At 42.1% G+C, this 18,117-nt stretch overlaps 1 protein-coding gene across 3 annotated transcripts in view; it reads right to left on the bottom strand.

Moving 5' to 3' along the window:
* The window catches only part of zswim8 (zinc finger, SWIM-type containing 8), a 42,016-nt gene that overhangs the window by 5,349 nt on the left and 18,550 nt on the right, over positions 1 to 18,117 (bottom strand). For all 3 annotated transcript variants that reach the window (XR_008963524.1, XM_057341762.1, XM_057341761.1), the window contains exons 19-22: positions 17,420 to 17,709; positions 9,673 to 9,896; positions 8,928 to 9,419; positions 8,396 to 8,576 (exon numbers count right to left, since the gene is read on the bottom strand). Coding sequence is in view for 2 of the 3 variants with exons in the window: in XM_057341762.1 (XP_057197745.1) it covers positions 8,396 to 8,576; positions 8,928 to 9,419; positions 9,673 to 9,896; positions 17,420 to 17,709 (1,187 nt within the window). In the remaining variant the exon portion in view is untranslated. The remainder of the gene's footprint in view (positions 1 to 8,395; positions 8,577 to 8,927; positions 9,420 to 9,672; positions 9,897 to 17,419; positions 17,710 to 18,117) is intronic.

Raw genomic sequence — 18,117 nt, 5'->3', positions numbered from 1 at the left:
AGTAATTTAAGAGTTTGTCAATAGTGCAGTGGATCACAACTTTTTTAACTTCATTGCCCCCCCCCAAAACTATTCAAAGGTCCCCCACTCACAATGTCTATCCAATAAAATATACTAGAAATAACTAGAAAGATTTATATTTGTTATTAAAGTAACCAAGCAAAAATGATCTTTTTTGTTGTTTTAGCTATAATGTAGGGCTGCTCAATTATGACAAAAATTAAATACTGAGATCAGGATTATTTAAAATGATTATTCACCTACTTTTGAAACAACATAGAATAAATATTTTAAAAGTGTGTCTTTTAAACTGTGAACTCAACTGAAAAATAAATGTAAAGAAATAGCACAGCTGGGCAATTCAGGTTAAGTGCCACTATTTAGGATTGTCACATCCAGTCCATATTCCTCATAAATGAACAAATGAAAATTTAAATAAACAAGAGTTTAGTTAAATTTAAACCAATGATTTAAGTCCAGTCATCCTCAATTGGTGGACCGTGGGCCGGATCCGGACCTTTGCTTACTTCCATCCGGACCGCGAGACATAGCCTAATAAACCATTTAAAACATTTGACTTCTGATTTGATTTCGGTTGTTTAAATTGAGCCGCGCGTCTACATAACCGAGAATGACATCACATGCGCTCTAAGGAACATTTATTTAATTGATATTTTGCCGCTATCCTCTAATTCGGGTGTTAAGTGGTGACAAAGAATACCGTAGCAGGTGTCCTGAAATGTCATCCTATCCATCAGATTGTCCTTCCAGGCATGCGCACATCAATATTAGGTCATTTTTTTGCGTTGTAAAATCATCCTACCTGTTAATTTCATACTGCTACGACAATCTGATATTGGCATTTTCTGGTATCACTGTAAATTAATCCTACCTGTTTATTGTACACTGTAGGACACTCTGATAGGGTATTTACGCTGTAAACTTTTTTTGTGTGTTTTATATTAAGATGGTAGGACTATCTGACGGGGTATTTTGCATTGTAAAATCATCCTACCGGTTTATTTTGTCGATGTGGTTTAGATTATATTAAGTTTTGCAGTAGGAAAATCTGACAGGGTAGGACAATTCGACAGAACAAAGGGGTCCAAGCATCTATTCATTTCAAGCGGGGCTAAAGCTTAAACAGCTGTTAATGAGCACCGTTTACTCACATCGCATATTTAAGCGGAGCGTTTATTAACTCACAGTATACACTACAGTCTCCAGGTTTACGGAATCTCCGACACCAATATTTGAACAAATTATGAAAAATTAATCACTGACTGGCCATGTGGGATTTCGTTACAAAGATAAAGGTTAGGCATTAGCATTTGTTTTATGCATATGTAAATGGACACAACAGTAAACAAAATGCAGCAATATTAAAGTATTTGTATCTGTCAGTCTGTTTATTGTTTGCCATGTCACCAGCTTTTCGACCAGATTTTTTATATTTTATGAACCATAACGTTTTGATCTACTTTTAGCATTAGCATTATTTATCAGCATGTAAACATTTGTGACCCTGGGAAAAACAGGCTAAATTAAATCGTAAAATCTCATAATCTAATTAATTATTAGATAACAAGCATCAAAGATTAATTTCACTAAGATTTCAATCTTTAAAATGACTTTATTCAGTCAATATTGAAGATATTGTTGTTATATTTTCACAGAATATTCTGCAGGATCATTTTATGTAGAAAACAATAAAAATACTTTTTTATTAACAAATATGAATGATCAGACTTCTAATTAAGAGGGCATTCCCCTAAAGCCACAGATACATACAATACATACATACTGTGGACATCAAAATAAAAAATTAGTGGCCTGATAAAATATCATATATTTTATATATATACTGTATATTTATATCCAACTGGGCTAAATTGATTAAACATTTATTTTCTAAAAACATCTTGTCCGGACCTTCATTTGGAAGAAAACATAAAGCCCGGACCTCTTGGAACTTTAATTGAATACCCCTGGTTTAGTATATTGGTAACAACTGCATTCTTTAAGCAAAAAAGTATTTTTTACTGTTTTCTACATAAAATGATCCTGCAGAATATTCTGTGAAAATATAACAACAATACCTTGTAACACTAAAGAATCACATGACACCGAGCAGGGAAAATGACTAATTGGGCCCAATTTGGGTGTGTGTTGAGTTATTTTGAGGGGTCAGCAAATTTGCACTGTTATACAAGCTGTACACTCACTACTTTACATTGTAGCAAAGGGTCATTTCTTCAGTGTTGTCACATGAAAAGATATAATAAAATATTTACAAAAATGTGAGGGGTGTACCCACTTCTGTGAGATACTGTAAATGTCACATCCTCCATAACGCAAAATGTCACATCCATAACACTGGACTTGCCCAGCTGTAAATGGGTGTGCTGTTGATATATAACACAAGAAAAGAGAGAATTCTTGCAAAATGGAATGTGGCACAATAATTATTTTACACCCTTGATTATTTTGTTTTTGTAATCGTTGAAGGACAATATTGATGATTACGATTAATTTGCAATTAATTGGTTAGCATTCTTTTAATGCTTGTTTTCTTATTTTCAATAGTTAATAATTCCCTGGGCTGGCTGAGAAAAACACTGCAACAAAAGGGTTCTCTTTCATCATCTCATGTTCGAGATCCACCTATGGGAAGGGCATCCGTACCTGACCTCTGCAGAAGCATCCAATTGCTCCAAGTCTGACTAGACAGACAGAAACGCGCAGCCAATGCCAGATAAGGCCCCACCCCATTACCTGAGAGCATATAAGGTCTGCCTGCGGTGCTGTTCTTCAGTTGTCATTCGCTTCTCGCGATCTCTGCTGTAACACAGTTCGGTTGGATTTTCGCTGCTCACTGTGTGTCTTCAGGAGGACATATCGTTTGATCAGCCTCCGCCAGACGTGACAGTCGTCTATTCAGCCAGGTTAGCTGTGTTTTTTGCATCCTGAGCCACCCACGCTCATGCTCTTTTTTCACCTGCCCCCCCTTTACTTTCCACGGCTGCCCGCCACTGAATTTAACAAGTTTTTCGCCGGTATGCCGCTCTCTAAATCTGCCACTGCTCCCAGGAACAGCTCATCACGGGCCTGCCCGGCCGCGTGCGGGGCCCTCATCGCTGCCAAGGACTCTCACGAGTTCTACGTGGTCTGCTTGGGCCTCAAGCATGCAGAAGAAAAAAGAGCTCCTGCAACGTCGACTCAAAGTTGCCGCTACCCAGTGTATCGATCGGCCTTTCTGACTTGGATGGGGGACACGGTGACGCGCCTCCGGGGGCATGACATCACTTAATTGGGCTGATCTGCCTACTCCTGCATTCCTCAAAGAGGATATCTTCGCGGGAAACCTCCTGTTCGCTGATGAACCGGCTGGTTCCGACGCAGGCCTTCTTGGGGTCTCAGCGGGCTGCTCATCCCCCAAAGCCGGTCTTGCCTGGCAAAATGGACCGTTTTTCTGCATCCGTTCATCAAGCCACTTATAAAACCTCGGCCTTGGCTGTCAGGACTCTTAATGTTTTGTCCCTGCTTTCCGCTTACCAGGCGGAAATCTTGGAGGATTTGGGGCAGCAGCTGGACAAAGCATCCCCTCGCCAACCTTGTTGAAGGAGATCCTTACAGTCATCGACCTGTGGTGGGGGAGTGCGCGTTGTGGCTGAACCTGTCGGGGCTCCCTTACAGTGAGAAGAGGGGCGCTCCAGTCGAGCCTGGCCAGGCTCTCTTCGGTCCCGCCGTGGCTTTGATGCAGCAACGGTGCGGCGACAAAAAGAAAGAGGACGAGGTTTTCAAGTTGTGCCTCCCCAGGAAAGCAGCTCCGCGTCAGTTGCCCACTGCGCGTTTGCCTAACCCCCGTCGCGGTGCGAAACCCGCATCATAGGGAGACAAACCCCCTCCACGGCAGAGTAACCCACCCTCTGCTAAACCCTGGGGAAGACCGTCTCCCGCCGGGAAACCCCCAACCCAACCCTTACTGACTGGAAACACAAGCGGCCGGCCTGATGTCCGACCGTTGGGGGCACAGAGTCCTCGTTCGCGAGCCATAAGCTCGTTGGACTCTCTTTCTGTCCCAGAGCCCCTGTCCAAAAGATGGAGGTTTTCTCACGGAAGTGTCTGCCACCCCCCTCAGAGGTTTCCCAGCCCGTGCGTTCAGTGGACGTTGTGTTCTTTCCCCCACGTTCAGAGGGTCGGTTGCGAGGAAATGTGCTTAAGCAATGTCAACACACAGAACACATTGTTCCCCTCACCCAACTAATAAAGGCTTCGGCCCCGGTGTTCCCTAACACAAAACACACAAAAAACACAATAAAACAAACAAATCTATTGAATTCGTCTCAGGGAGAGTACGTCTCTCTGCAGAGAGAAAACCTCTTTCTAAATCCACGCATGTCACCCCTAGTCTGTCCACTAGATGGTGCCATTGCATCGCAAAAGAGCCAATGGAGTGTATGCGAGGATTTCGGCGCTTCACCGGCCCTAGCGGGGACTCTCACGAATTGCAAGTCAGCCTGGCAGACCGTTGTGCCTCCAGAGTGGGTGATACGATCAATTGTAACAGTTTGTAATGAAACCCCCGCTTTTCAACGGCGTTCTCTCTTCTCACACGGAGGAGAGCACTGCTCACATTCTGAAAGAAGAAATCTCTTCTCTCTTAATGAAGGGAGCGATTCAGGTGGTGGTGCCTCCCAGCCTGATAAATCAAGGGTTTTATTCCCATTATTTCCTGGTCCCAAAGAAGGACGGCTCTCTCTGCCCCATCTTGGACCTCAGAGTTTTGAGCAAACATTTGAGGACATACAATTTCAGAATGTTAACCCACAGCAAAAAAGAATGACTGGTTCATATCGGTCGATCTCAAGGATGCTTTTTTTCCACATAAGCATTTATCCGCCACGCAGGAAGTTTCTTCGTTTCGCCTATCTAGGCATATGTTACAAATTCACCATTCTTCCTTATGGGCGCTCACTCAGCTCTCTGACTTTTTGTCTGCGGAGGCGGGCTTGGCTCCCCTGAGAATGTCAGGTCTGCGGATTTTGACATACATGGACGACTGGCTCATCGTGGCCAAATTGGAAAGAGAAAGTGCTGCGGGACACCTGCAGTGTGCTTACACACATCACATCTCTCGGGTTCAGGGTGAATGTGAACAAAAGCAATTTTACACCCCGTCAGAGTGTGATTTTCCTGGGCTTGGAGCTAAGCTCGGTCTCCATGCGAGCACGTCTCTCCCAGGAGCGCGTTCTCTCTCTAATGAGCTGTGTATCGCAGTTCAGAGAGGGGGCAAGAGTGCAGTATCGCACATGCCTCAGATTGCAGGGTCTTATGGCTTCAGCTATCCAGGTTTTGCCTCTGGGACTCCTGAGAATGAGAGCATTCATGAAATGGGTTTTGTCACTACATTTCAGCCTGATACGCGATCTCAGCCGCTCTTGTAGCAGTGACGCGCACATGCATGGCAGCTCTTCGCCACTGGAGGGACGCGGACTTTTACACACAGGGAACCCGTTTGGGAATGGTAATGATGCGGAAAGTCGTGACAACAGATGCGTCCCTAACAGGCTGGGGTGCGACCCAGGAGGGCAGAGTGGTGAACGGTTTGTGGCCAAGCAGACTACGTTCAGCACACAAATTATTTAGAGCTCCTGACCATATGGAAAGCTCAAAATTATTTTCTGTCTCGCCTGCAGGGACATCATGTGCTCGTACGCTGCGACAATACCACAGCGGTGGCATATATCAATCACCAGGGCAGTTTACACTCACAGAAACTTCACACTATAGCTCACAAGCTTTTGGTGTGGAACGGGCGGTTTTTCCTGTCATTACGCGCGACTCATGTTCCAGGCATCCTGAACAGAGGTGCGGACCTTCTATCATGGGGGAACCCACTCTACAGAGATTGGCACCTCCACCCTCAGATAGTGGGCATGATATGGAGGAGATTCAGTCAGGCAACTGTAGATCTATTCGCCTCACGCGAAAGAACAATGGTAGTTATGTTCTTCTCACTAAAGGACTTGGACGCGCCCCTCGGGGTGGACGCACTGGCCCACCCATGGCCCAAGGTGCTGCTATATGCTTTTCCTCCTCTGTGCCTGATAATTCCCACACTGGTCAGAGTGAGAGAGAACGGCAAATCACTCTTAATAGCTCCCAGGTGGCCCAAAGCACCGTGGCTGGCAGAGATAATCCCTCTGTTATATGCCCAGCCGTGGCGCCTCCCTCTCCGCACAGACCTATTGTCTCAGGTGAACAGGGAGATTTATCACCCACACCCAGACAGGGTGGCTATCTGGGCCTGGCCCGTGAGAGGACAAACTTAAACACGCTTGGGCTTCACCCGCGTGTGGTTGCTACTATACAAAATGCCAGGGCCGTTTCTACATGGTCCTTATATGGTTGTAAGTGGCAAGTGTTTGATGGGCGTGGTCTTGCATCATAGCAGTGCTCAGTTCCTGATATTTTGTGTTTCTTACAGGACCTTATGGATAAAGGCAGGTCTTTTTCCACAATTAAGGTCTACTAAATTGGCAGCTATTTCTGCCTGTCAGGTGGGCTTTGAGGGCTCAACAGTCAGGCAGCATCCTTTAATCCGCAGATTTATGAAGGGTGCCCGTCGCTCCTTGCCAGTCATCAGGAGAACCATCCCTGAATGGGACCTCTCCATGGTGCTGGAGGCCTTGTCTCAGTATCCTTTTGAGCCCCTGGGAGGTATTTCCTTGAAGCTGTTGTCCTTCAAGACGGCTTTGCTTTTGGCCTTGGCATCAGCCAAACGTGTCAGTGAGCTACATGCACTCCCAGTACATCCTTCGTGCACTAAATTCTCTCTGAGTGGAGATAAGGTTTTTCTTAAGCCTAACCCGGCTTTTATGCCTAAGTGCTTCCCTGCGTTCACCTCGGAGGTGTTGGAGCTGTCCGCTTTTCACCCTCCGCCTTCTTCCTCTGTGGAGGATCAGAGGCTGAATGCTATGTGTCCTGTTTGTGCGTGACAGACATATATGACCAGGACCAGTGTTTTCAGGAAGAGCGACCAGCTCTTTATTTTATGGGCGCCCCCTCACGAGGGGAGTCCCATATCTATGCATCTGTTCAGGGGAGTATCACTGCAGGACATCTGCTCTGCTGCCAACTGGGCTTCTCCCCACACGTTTGTGCGTCACTACCGATTGGATGTCACCAAAACCTCGGTAGCACATTCTGTTTTAGGAGTGGGGTCTTCATAGCCCCTCCGTGTTATATTCCTTTACCTTCTGTTTACACATTGTAAGGGTAACAAAGGTTGGGCCGGTGGGTAATTCACATTCATGTCACCAAGCATGCATTCACATTCCTGCCTGTGTGTTATTTATGTGCCTCGTACATGTTCCCTGTCCTGCATGTGCACAGCAGCTATGTGTGTGCATCAGGGTTGCCAGGTGCATGATTATGGGATGCGTCAAGCACTGCCCCCTTGAGGGTGACCGTCCTTTTTCTGGCTTACAGGCTTACAGAACCTCACTGTGAGTGTATTGGGCAATCGGGGAGCTGTCCACGTCTCTCCCATAGGTGGATCTTGAACACAAGATGATGAAAGAACTTTCGTTCTCTGAAACAGCGAGTGGAGAGATCCACCAGCTTTGCCCCGCTTGCTGCACGAGAAGCGAATACACTTACTGAAGAACAGCAGTGCAGGCAGACCTTATATGCTCTCAGGTATGGGGGTGGGGCCTTACCTGGCATTGGCTGCGAGCTTCTGTCTGTCTAGCCAGACTTTGTGCAATTGGATGCTTCTGCAGAGGTCAGGTATGGATGCCCTTCCCATAGGTGGATCTTCTCCACTCAATGTTTCAGAGAACCGGGGTTACAAAAGTAACCTATTATTTCTGAGGTGAAGCACTAATCGTCCGTTCATGCAAATTTAACATTACAGCCAACACAAGGCAGGAATCACTTTTATGTACAAAAAACAGCTGGGTCATTCCGTGTCAAATCAACCAAATTTGGAATATTTCCTCGGCTCAAATATTTTCTTCTTCTATTTATACAGAAGCTTAAGAGATCAGTAGTGATAAAAGCCAAAAAAAGGCATGCAAATTTGGTAAAAAGAACACAAATTATGCCCGTTCTTAATTTTTGAGCCGCCAGCATTGCCATAAAATGCATCAAAGATTGCTAAAATTAACAGATATACTGATCTCTATATAAAATAAAAAATTTACCCCCTCTAATATGGCTCCAAATTTCAGGTGAAAATTGTCAACTTTACCTCCCTCTACAAATTAAGGGATTACTTAATAACTATTCATCTATGGCATTTAATATTTTGGCTTTCATTTACATTTACATTTATGCATTTGGCAGACACTTCTATGGGTTATGTTTATCTGTATCTCTCTCTCCTCACCTGCCACAGTAGTGGTAAGAGGCAGGGCTGCCTCAGCAGCATGATATGGGTGGACGGCAATCTGAGTCATGGAAGGCACAGGAACTCCAGGGAAAGTGACAGCGGTTGCTGCCATAGGAGGATGAGGGCCAGTGGCCACAGAGAATGGATATTGAGCGCCGATGAAGGCAGGGTGCATTCCCTGACAAGAAAAACAGATGCTATTAAAACTAGAGTTATAGTACAGTATTATCTGACATTTCACAAATTAAAGGCCACAAAAATTAAGTTGTTTTACAGGCATCTTTATAAGTGATAAAGATGAATGTATAGCAGTTAACCAATATGGATGTGTCTCTCTCCAACTGTATTCTGCAATAAATCAATGACTGCCAACTAAATATCTGCATTAATGTTTAAATGTAATATTTATCACATTCCGCTAACATGAAGACAGCAAATTAAGATTACAGACTGTAATAAAAATGCCAAGCGCTGTAATTGAAATCAATAATTCATATCACAAGCAGACAGAAACAGACAGCGCTCATACTTGTGGGAATGCAGCCCCAGACAGAGGGAAGACGGCAGGACGGGGCACGTGCTGAAGCGGGTGGCCCAGGTACTGCGAGGTGCAGACGGTAGGAAGATGCGTTTGAATGGTGGTGTACGGATGCAGGCCCGGCGCGTGCGCCATGGCTGAACCCGGCAGCGCGTGCGATTGGTAGATGGTGGAACCGACAGAAATGACGGGTACTACGGCAGCTGCAGTCACCGTCGTGGTCACTGCAGCAACACCTGATGAATCCATGACTCCGGGGTTATCGAGGATACCGCAGCTTCCTTCGGGGGGCGTTCTCCCTGCTCCACCGTTGGCCCCGCAGCGTCCAGAACCTTCTCGATGGGCACCTGAGCCACCGCCCACTGTTTGCTCATACAGCCAGTACCACTGATGGGCCACCTCGAACAAAACCTCAGGGTAAACGCCTCCTCCCTTTGCTGCCTCCTCAACCGCCATGCAAGCCTTCTCCAACATTGCATTATCCTAAAGAGAATTAAACATGGTAAGAAATGGTTACATGGCAAAACAGATACAAGAAAATGTATCTTGAAATGAAATGAAAGTGTCGTACAGTTTTGCATTCGGTCTAAAACGAACTTTTGCTATTAAATCCACTCTTGTACAGTAGGTGGCACTAATCAACAAACACCAAAGAAACCATTTTTTCTCTCAACAAAATTTGCAACAAATATTTAGTTTAAGTTGTGGGTTGTGGCTGTGCTGGACTGGACTTTACCTGTTCTTTGCACTGGACCAGAGCTCTCTGTATCTCATTGGGGTTGAGGGCGTGAGCATGCGGCAGACAGCTCAAGGCCAGTTCTGCTGCAGCACGCACCATGTTGGGGTCCCGTGCTCGAGATGCACGGTCCGCAAGTGATGCCACCTCTGGAGGAGTCAGGTGCCCGTCCCAGCATTCCACTAGGATGTTGAGGGCAGCGCTTCCAATCTCCATGGCTTGGCCTGTGCAAATAATATGGAATATTGTATTTAAAAAAAAATCCATCCAATCCAAAAATCCTTAACAGTATAGTATAGCATAGTATGACTGTACACAGGCAGTGGGTGTAACGCGAACTGCGGTGGCCCTCCAGCAAGAGTGGAGGCGGGGCCCCTTTACCATATAATCAAATCAGTGGAATTCAAGCATTTAAAAATCGCATAACTTGCCAGTGCTGCACCACTTACTAGACCATATTAGTCAAAACTACTGGACTACTTGCACGCAGCCTTGTGACGTACATCCAACTTGAAAGAGTACAGCTCACTAGGTTCCGGTTATGTATTTACAATGAGCTGTTGCTGCCTATGAAACCTAAACTATTTGAAAAAAGATTTTAAGTAGCCTACATACAATATCAGCAGCATAAGAAGATATATTCTAAACACCACTAGGTACATCATCTTTGAAAGAAAAAAAAAGAAAAAGCTTCAATGCAGCACAAAACGATCTGAGAAGGCAATGGCTGATGAGATAAGTGTTTCACCGTTTCTCCTCACACACAGGACCGTTGCAGACATTATACCACCAAACGCAAATCACAAAAGGATATAAGGAGACTAAAATACCAGCACAGACTTCAAATACTGGGCAGTGTGCGTGAAAGTGCAGGGACCTGACGGACACACGCAACACATGCTTTTATTAAATGTTTGAATCACTATGTTGTGTCATTATTTCATTGACAAATGTATAAATCCATGACTAAATTCATTTTTTGTCAATATAGGCCTATGTAAAATGTAGTTATAACGTTTAAGGATAAATGCCACAAAATTTCACGCAGTTAATGTATTATCATTTTATTTGGCAATTGGCATTAAATCTGCTCTATGCACATTGCTATTTTTAAAAAGTTCCCAGTGTGAATGAATGTCTAATGTATTCAAAATCCACATGGAATATTTAACAATTATTGTTTGTTAGGCTCAATAGGCTGTGACATTATTGTCGTTAAACATGTATAAAATATGATCTATGAATGAGACTAACGCGCGCTAGGACAGCAGTGGACTTCTGTGCATACAGTGCATACAACGCCTTTCTTATTCGGGAGTTGAGTAGGCTATGCATATTAAATATATTAAGAGGAACTTCAGCTAATTTAAAATCTGTCACAAAAAGAATACAGCGAGTTCATGACAATGTACACAATAAAGGATCTTACCATTAAGACTGTCTAAAACATCCCTTTCTCCTGGCATTTTTCGTCTTTCGAAATGTCTATCCAAGTCAGCACGCTGACTTTCAATGCTGAGAATGGCAAGTTCGGAAAGTCTCTCTGGTTCATTGCACTTCTCAGACAATGTTTTTGAGACTTACTTATTTAGCAAAGAATGCTAAGATTATTAAATGGACATTTGTAGCTAATCTCCATTATGATTAGATAACAACAACGACGACAATGGCTGTCTCAATCAGCTCCCTTGTTCAGTAGTCAGGGCACTGACCAGGGAGTCAGGCATTTTAAGGGCTGCCTCATTCGCAAAATCCTTCCAGTGCACTGAAACGTTCGTTCCCTAAAAATTCCCACAATGCACTAGGGTTGGGAATCGAAAATCAATTCCAATTTGGAATCGGAATCAAAAGGCTAGGAATCGGATCGGAAACAAAAGGAATAGGAATCGGATACTTGAGATTAGTGTTGTCAAAAGTACCGGTACTTCCGGTCCAAGTCGGTACCTAAAAATAAAAAAGTTGTCGGTACCTCATTTTCATAAGACCCGGTACCACCGACGTACCGGGTCAACCGGGTACTGATGCTCTGTCTGACAGGTTGTCAGTCGGAAACTTTTCATAGATGCAACAAGACGTGATGAGCGGATAAGCTCCGATCCACAAGAGATGCGCGCAGAAATACTTCAGATTAAAGTCATATCACGAAGAAAACGAACAGAGTTTTGTGGTGAAACGAGGAAGCATCCGGATTTAAGTTAACAAGTTCAAGCGGTTAGTTTCAAATTCTGTTCGCGTTTGCATTATGAATGTTGTATCATATGTTAAGTTAAAGGTTACGTTAAAATAAACGTCCCTGTTTGCGTGTTAATTTGTTAGCGCCAATGCTAGTCAAGTGTCTTTAGTAACCATTTAATGCTTTTATAACTGTAATGGGGTAAAATAAGTGGGAGGACAGGATGGGGTTTACAGTACCTATTTTATATAGGCCTATCTGCAATCTATGTGCTAGAAAACTAGCATACTAACTGTATGACTAACAATGTGTATGTCTTGGATAGATAACTCTATTAGGTTTAAAAAGCCACATTTACACTAAAGAAAAATACTGTATATCTGTTGCATTTATTATTTTAATATACAGTTACCTTAATGTAAGTAATCTTGTGTAAATGCAGTATAAAAACTGATGTTTGATTTAATATTGCATATGCATGTTTGTTCAGTCAGTTGACTTACTGAAGTTTATTCTATTCTCTTATTGTCTTCTACAGCAGCAGACTGAGGAGGATGTTCATCAGCATGAAAGACCCCAGTGAGCACACAACAGTTTCAGCAACAATTAACTTATACTTCATGTATACAAAATGGCATTGCTTTCTATACATTTATATTAATAATGAGCTTTATTAATAAAATTGTGTTTCAATTAGCATGTACTGGTGTTTTACTTTGGTACCGAAATTGGTACCGAGAACCGTGGAATTTTACTGGTATTGGTACAGACTACTGAAATTTTGGTACCGTGACAACACTACTTGAGATTAAAATTTGAATTCGTCTTATTCTTGTGTGCATACTTTCAGAAAAGTACACGCTTTGCGTGATCTGCTGATATTTAAAAAAAAAGCCCTTATGAACATTAACAATATTTTTACTTTAGTAAGCATAGTTTAACTCTAGTATTTGCATTAAAAGCACAGGAATCACAAATTAACCATAGTTTCATTATATACTGTATCTAAATGTGGAATCGAAACTGGGAATCGATAAGAATCGAAATCGATAAAATTCAAACGATTCCCAACCCTACAATGCACAGCAAAAACCAGGGAGCAAAGATGATCACTATGTTCCCTTACCGGAAATCACGTGAAGACGTTTAACCGAAATCGCAGGAGCAAAACTCAATGAACTCGCGATATACAGTGCCTTGCAAAAGTATTCATCCCCCTTCATTTTATTCACATTTTGTTATGCTGCTGCCTTATCTTAAACTACTTTAAAAAAAAAAAATTACATTAATCTACACTCCATGCACAATAATGACAGAACAAAAAAATGATTTTTGACAGCTTTGCAAATTTATTAAAAATAAAAACAAAAATAAGTACATTGCACAAGTATTCATACCCTCAACTCAGAAAATGGTTAAAGCACCTTTACAGACTCAAATCTTTTTGGGTATGATGTGAAAAGCTTTACACATCTGCATTTGGCAATTTTCTGCCATTCTTCTGCTCAGATCCTCTCAAACTCTGTCAGGTTGGATGGAGATCATCAGTAGACAGACATTTTCAGGTTTCTACAGAGATGTTCAGTTGGGTTCAAGCACTAGCTGGGCCATTCAAGGACATAGACAGAGTTGTCCATAAGCCACTCTTGCATTGTTTTAGTTGTGTGCTTAGGATCATTAGCCGGGTTTCCATCCAAAGTTGCGAATTTAGCTTATGCGCAAAATTGGAATATCGCATAAAACATTTTCGAAAAAGCACCGTTTCCATCCAAATAGTCAACCGTCACTTCCTAATAAACTGCCACTAAATATCAGTAAGAAAAGTAAGAGAAGCCACTGAATATAATGATTTTCATATAGAATAATACTTGCGCAAGCAGACGATTACGAAACACAATAAATGCGGTGCTTTTGTGGAGGCCTGCTGTTTGGGAAACACAGTTGTGACAGTTCTAAGAGGCAATTACAGAAATACTTGACAACTTTGCTTAGACGTTTAAGAATGACCATAACAATATTTCTGATGCTGTGTAACAAGATCAGTACTCTGGTTAGTCAGGTTACGCCATCTCATAGTGCAATTACGTGACTTTTTGGAGGAATTTATTCGGCAAATGTGTTTCCATCTCCCATTATTCGCATTAACCCTTTTTCGCAAAAATGAAAAACCACCTCAAGAGAGCGTAACAACTTTTTGCGAATTAAGGGTTTTTAATTCGAAATTTGGCGTTTCCATCACTCGTTTCTGATGCGAAACTTCAAAATGCGAATAAAACCAGAGTGATGGAAACCCGCTTAGTGTCATGTTGGAGAATGAACCTTCTGCCCTGTCTGAGATTCTGAATGTTCTGGGCTAGGTTTTCATGATCATCATCTCCGTAATTTTGTGTACAGTCCCTGAAGCTGAAAAACACCCCCACATCATGATGCTGTTTCCACTACACTTTACTGTTAAGACGGTATTGTACAGGTGTTGAGCAATTCTTTGGATTTCTCCGGACATGATGCATGAATCTGAGATTCATCAGACCAGAATATCTTGTTTCTGACAGTTTGAAAGATTCGTTGAAGTACGTTCCTGCATATTTCAAGTTTCCATGTTTCTTCACTAGGCTTGAGTCTGGGCAATAAGCCATAAAGCCCAGATTGGAGGAGCGTTGCAGTGATGTTTGTCCTTTTGTAAGTTTCTCCCATCTCCATATATGATCATGGAGCTCAACCAGAGTAATCATCAGCTTCTTGGTCACCGCTCTAACCAAGACCCTTCTCCATCGATGGCTCAGTTTGGACAGGAGGTCAGCTCAAGTAAGAGATCTGGTGGTTCCAAACCTCTTTCATTGAGGATAAATGGAGACTACATGCTTCTGTGAACCTTCAATACAGCAGATTTTTTTCAGAAGTCTTCCCCAGATCTGTGCCTTGATACAATCCTGTCTCAAAGCTCTACTGGCAGTTCTTTTTACCTCATGTCTTGGTTTTTACTTTGATATGCATTTTCAGCTGTTGCACCCTTTATAGAGAGGTATGTGCCGCTCCAAATCATACTTATTCAATTGAATCTGGCACAGGTTAACTCCACTCGAAGTGTATAAACATCAACAAGCAAAACTAATTTTCAAGTGTCCCAGAAAAGGGTATGAATACTAATGCAATGTACTTCAGTTTTTAATTTTTAATAAATTTTGTCACAAACCTGTTTTTTTGTTTTGTCATTATTGTGCATGGAGTGTAGATTAATGTAAATTATTTTTCATTTAAAGTAGTTTAAGATAAGGCAGCAACATAACAAAATTTGAATAAAATGAAGGGGGATGAATACTTTTGCAAGGCACTGTAACTTTTAAAAGACAAACGCTTATTTTATGTTATGCATAAAAACAAACGTTGCTAGACAGGCAGGCAACACAATCTACTTAACAGTTACATTTAATAATCGACCAAATTTGTGCACCGATATGTAACAGACAGAGGTGGAAAAAGTACAAAAATATTATACTCAAATACAAGTACTACTACTTTGATGAAATTGTACTTGAGTACAAGTCAAATTACCAGTCAAAAATCCACTCAAGTAAAAAGTAGCTTGTTTAATATTTACTCAAAGTAAAAGCTACTTAGTTACTTTTTAAAAGCGGGAGGGGGACCTCTCCTGTTTTGTGCAACACCAACAATAGTCATGGTGTCTAATTTTATACATTAAAACGAGTGCACTGCAACAAATAAATATTTTTTTGTCTTGTTTAGCATAAATATTAACTAAACAATTCTTAAATCAATATACATTTTCTTCAGAAGCAAAATTAAGCCTTAAAAACGATTGTAAGCCTTATTTTCTTAATAAATTATCAATGGTACACACAGCTAAGTTTCAGTAGTGAAACCATGTATAAATCGTTCCACGCAGGGTTCCACGTTTGTATGGAATTAGAGTAATTGTGATGGTTGACAGTTGTAACCCGATCGTTACCATGGCAACATTTTTGCCGTTGATGGCAATTAACAAGAAACATGAATCCCAAAAGTTTAATCCGTTTGATACGTATCTGCTGTTTTCGACCAAAGACTTGTAAAGTGAGGCAATTTTAACTAAAATACAGACAGAGACGCTGTGTTTTGATTATGTTTAGAGCATCACAGCGCACTCTCGCGGTGTTGCCATGTTTACATATTTTTAAGAGCTTCGCATTTGTTGTTTAGTCTTTTCTTATGAAGCTGCATATACATTATATAGTTAATAAAGTGAACAGTTGCACGTAGTGGTTTTTTGCCTTATTAAATGTGTTGATTTGTAGGTTTATTTTGGGCTTGTCATTGTTTGCTGTTCTTTTCAACAATATGATCTGGCAACACGGTCATTTTTACGGCAGGGCTGCGAGGCTTTTCAAAATGCATGAAATGGCAAGCATATTCATGTGACTTTCTTACCCCACGCTTACAGAAGAGAGAGACATATGATGCTCCTTTAAATATGTCATTAAAGCAGACGTTTTTCAGTTCGGTTCCATTCACACTGCGTAAATGTGGTGCAGACACATCAGTGAACCGTGCATCTACAAAACACTTAAAATATAGCCTTATGCACCAATGTCGTTTTGACTTTTACTAAACTGTCCAAACTTCTTGTTAGTTACCAATGCAACAAGGGTACGAGCATTATTTAAACAAATATTATTTATCTTACTTCTACATTCTTGCACATAAGGATTTTTATAAAATCCGGTTTGCACAGCGTCCAATTATCTTGTCTTGAAGCTGAAATGGTTGCTTAAATATGGCCTGGGGTTTACTTCATTGTCTTCAGCAGTCAGAGTTCAATGGGGTTTCACCTTTAGAACAGGTGCACTACCAAAGTCTAGCTTCCCCCGTCTCCATCGCATCTTCTGGTATTGGCGCAAACTCGCGCCCATTATTCACTGGAGTAATTTCCTGTCGCGTTTTTTGATTGCAATGTTTTCATTATTTTTTTTACTCAGTAACGGATTTTAAATATAACGAAGTACAATACATCACACAAATCATACTAATGAAAGTGTTTCTCATATGTACTTCAACCAGTATTTAAAAAAATAAAGTCAGAGAGATGACTGTTTTGCCGGTTGTTGATTAATACCAGCTGTGAAGTATCACCACGCGCTTAAGCATTCACGCCACAGGAAAATAAGTGAACGGTGTCCCAATGAGAAGGGAGCCAGGGTCCTTTCCAGTGCCCGGACCATGTACATGATATACTGATTCACGATCTCGGGAGCAAGGGAGCTGATCGAGACACAGGGACGGTGATCACCAAACAGCGGGGTAGGCAAACATTTACAACAAAATTCCCAATTATTCACGTCAAAAATACGATTTTTTTGGGCCCCCACCACGCGGGTCCCTCCCGCAGTGCGTGCCCTGCGTGCCCGGCCGTTACACCACTACAAATGTAATTCTAAACTGACTGACCAACTCCAACCATATGCATCTTAAAAATGTTTTAAATTCAAAGGCTTTTCAATTTTCAAAAAATTTAAAATTTTCGCCCCTTGAAGTCGAATACAAAGACAAAAAGACAAATACCATACATTTTCCTCTCACCTGTAATCCACGAAACATGTGACGAATAAGTTCTTGACAGCCAGTTTGGAGACACGAAATTATGCAGGCCGAGGGCATACAGGCCAATCTCAAAGGCACACAGATGCAGGTTGCGGTGGGGCCCCTGGTGGCCTCCGCTGGCAGAGGGTTGAGTGAAGATGGAGGTGGAGCTGTTTCCTCCAGCTTTAATCAGCACAGTCTTGGCCAGCTCGAAATAAAAATGGGCAGCTGCCTCAGATGGTTGGTTGGGCACATGTGGAGCGTGGCATTCAGGCCGACGGCCTTTATACCTAAATGGAAGAGGGATAATGTGCTCCTTCAGTACATGGTGAGCACTATAGTGAATGGTTTTCCTGCAGCTGTCATGTATTGGATTCCCAGGGAACACACATATGAAATACAATACAAATGTATATAGCCTGAATGCACTTTGGATAGAAGCATCTGTCAAATTCACAAATGTAATGAGGTAAATGACTACCAACAGAGCAAAAATGAATTGACTTTTTTGCTGGTCAAAACACCAACAACTACACAGACTTGATTTAGATACGGCAAAAAAAAATGTGTAACCTCTTTGAACAAACCCACAGACGAACAAACAAGTTTTGACTAAAATGAAACCCCTGACTCAGTAAAATCACAAACAACTGAATTATAATGGCTTCAAATAAAACCATTGTCCACGACATGGAACA

This window comes from Triplophysa rosa, linkage group LG9, assembly GCF_024868665.1.
Source record: "Triplophysa rosa linkage group LG9, Trosa_1v2, whole genome shotgun sequence".
Lineage (NCBI taxonomy): Eukaryota > Metazoa > Chordata > Actinopteri > Cypriniformes > Nemacheilidae > Triplophysa > Triplophysa rosa.
This window is presented reverse-complemented; position numbering and strand designations above follow the sequence as displayed.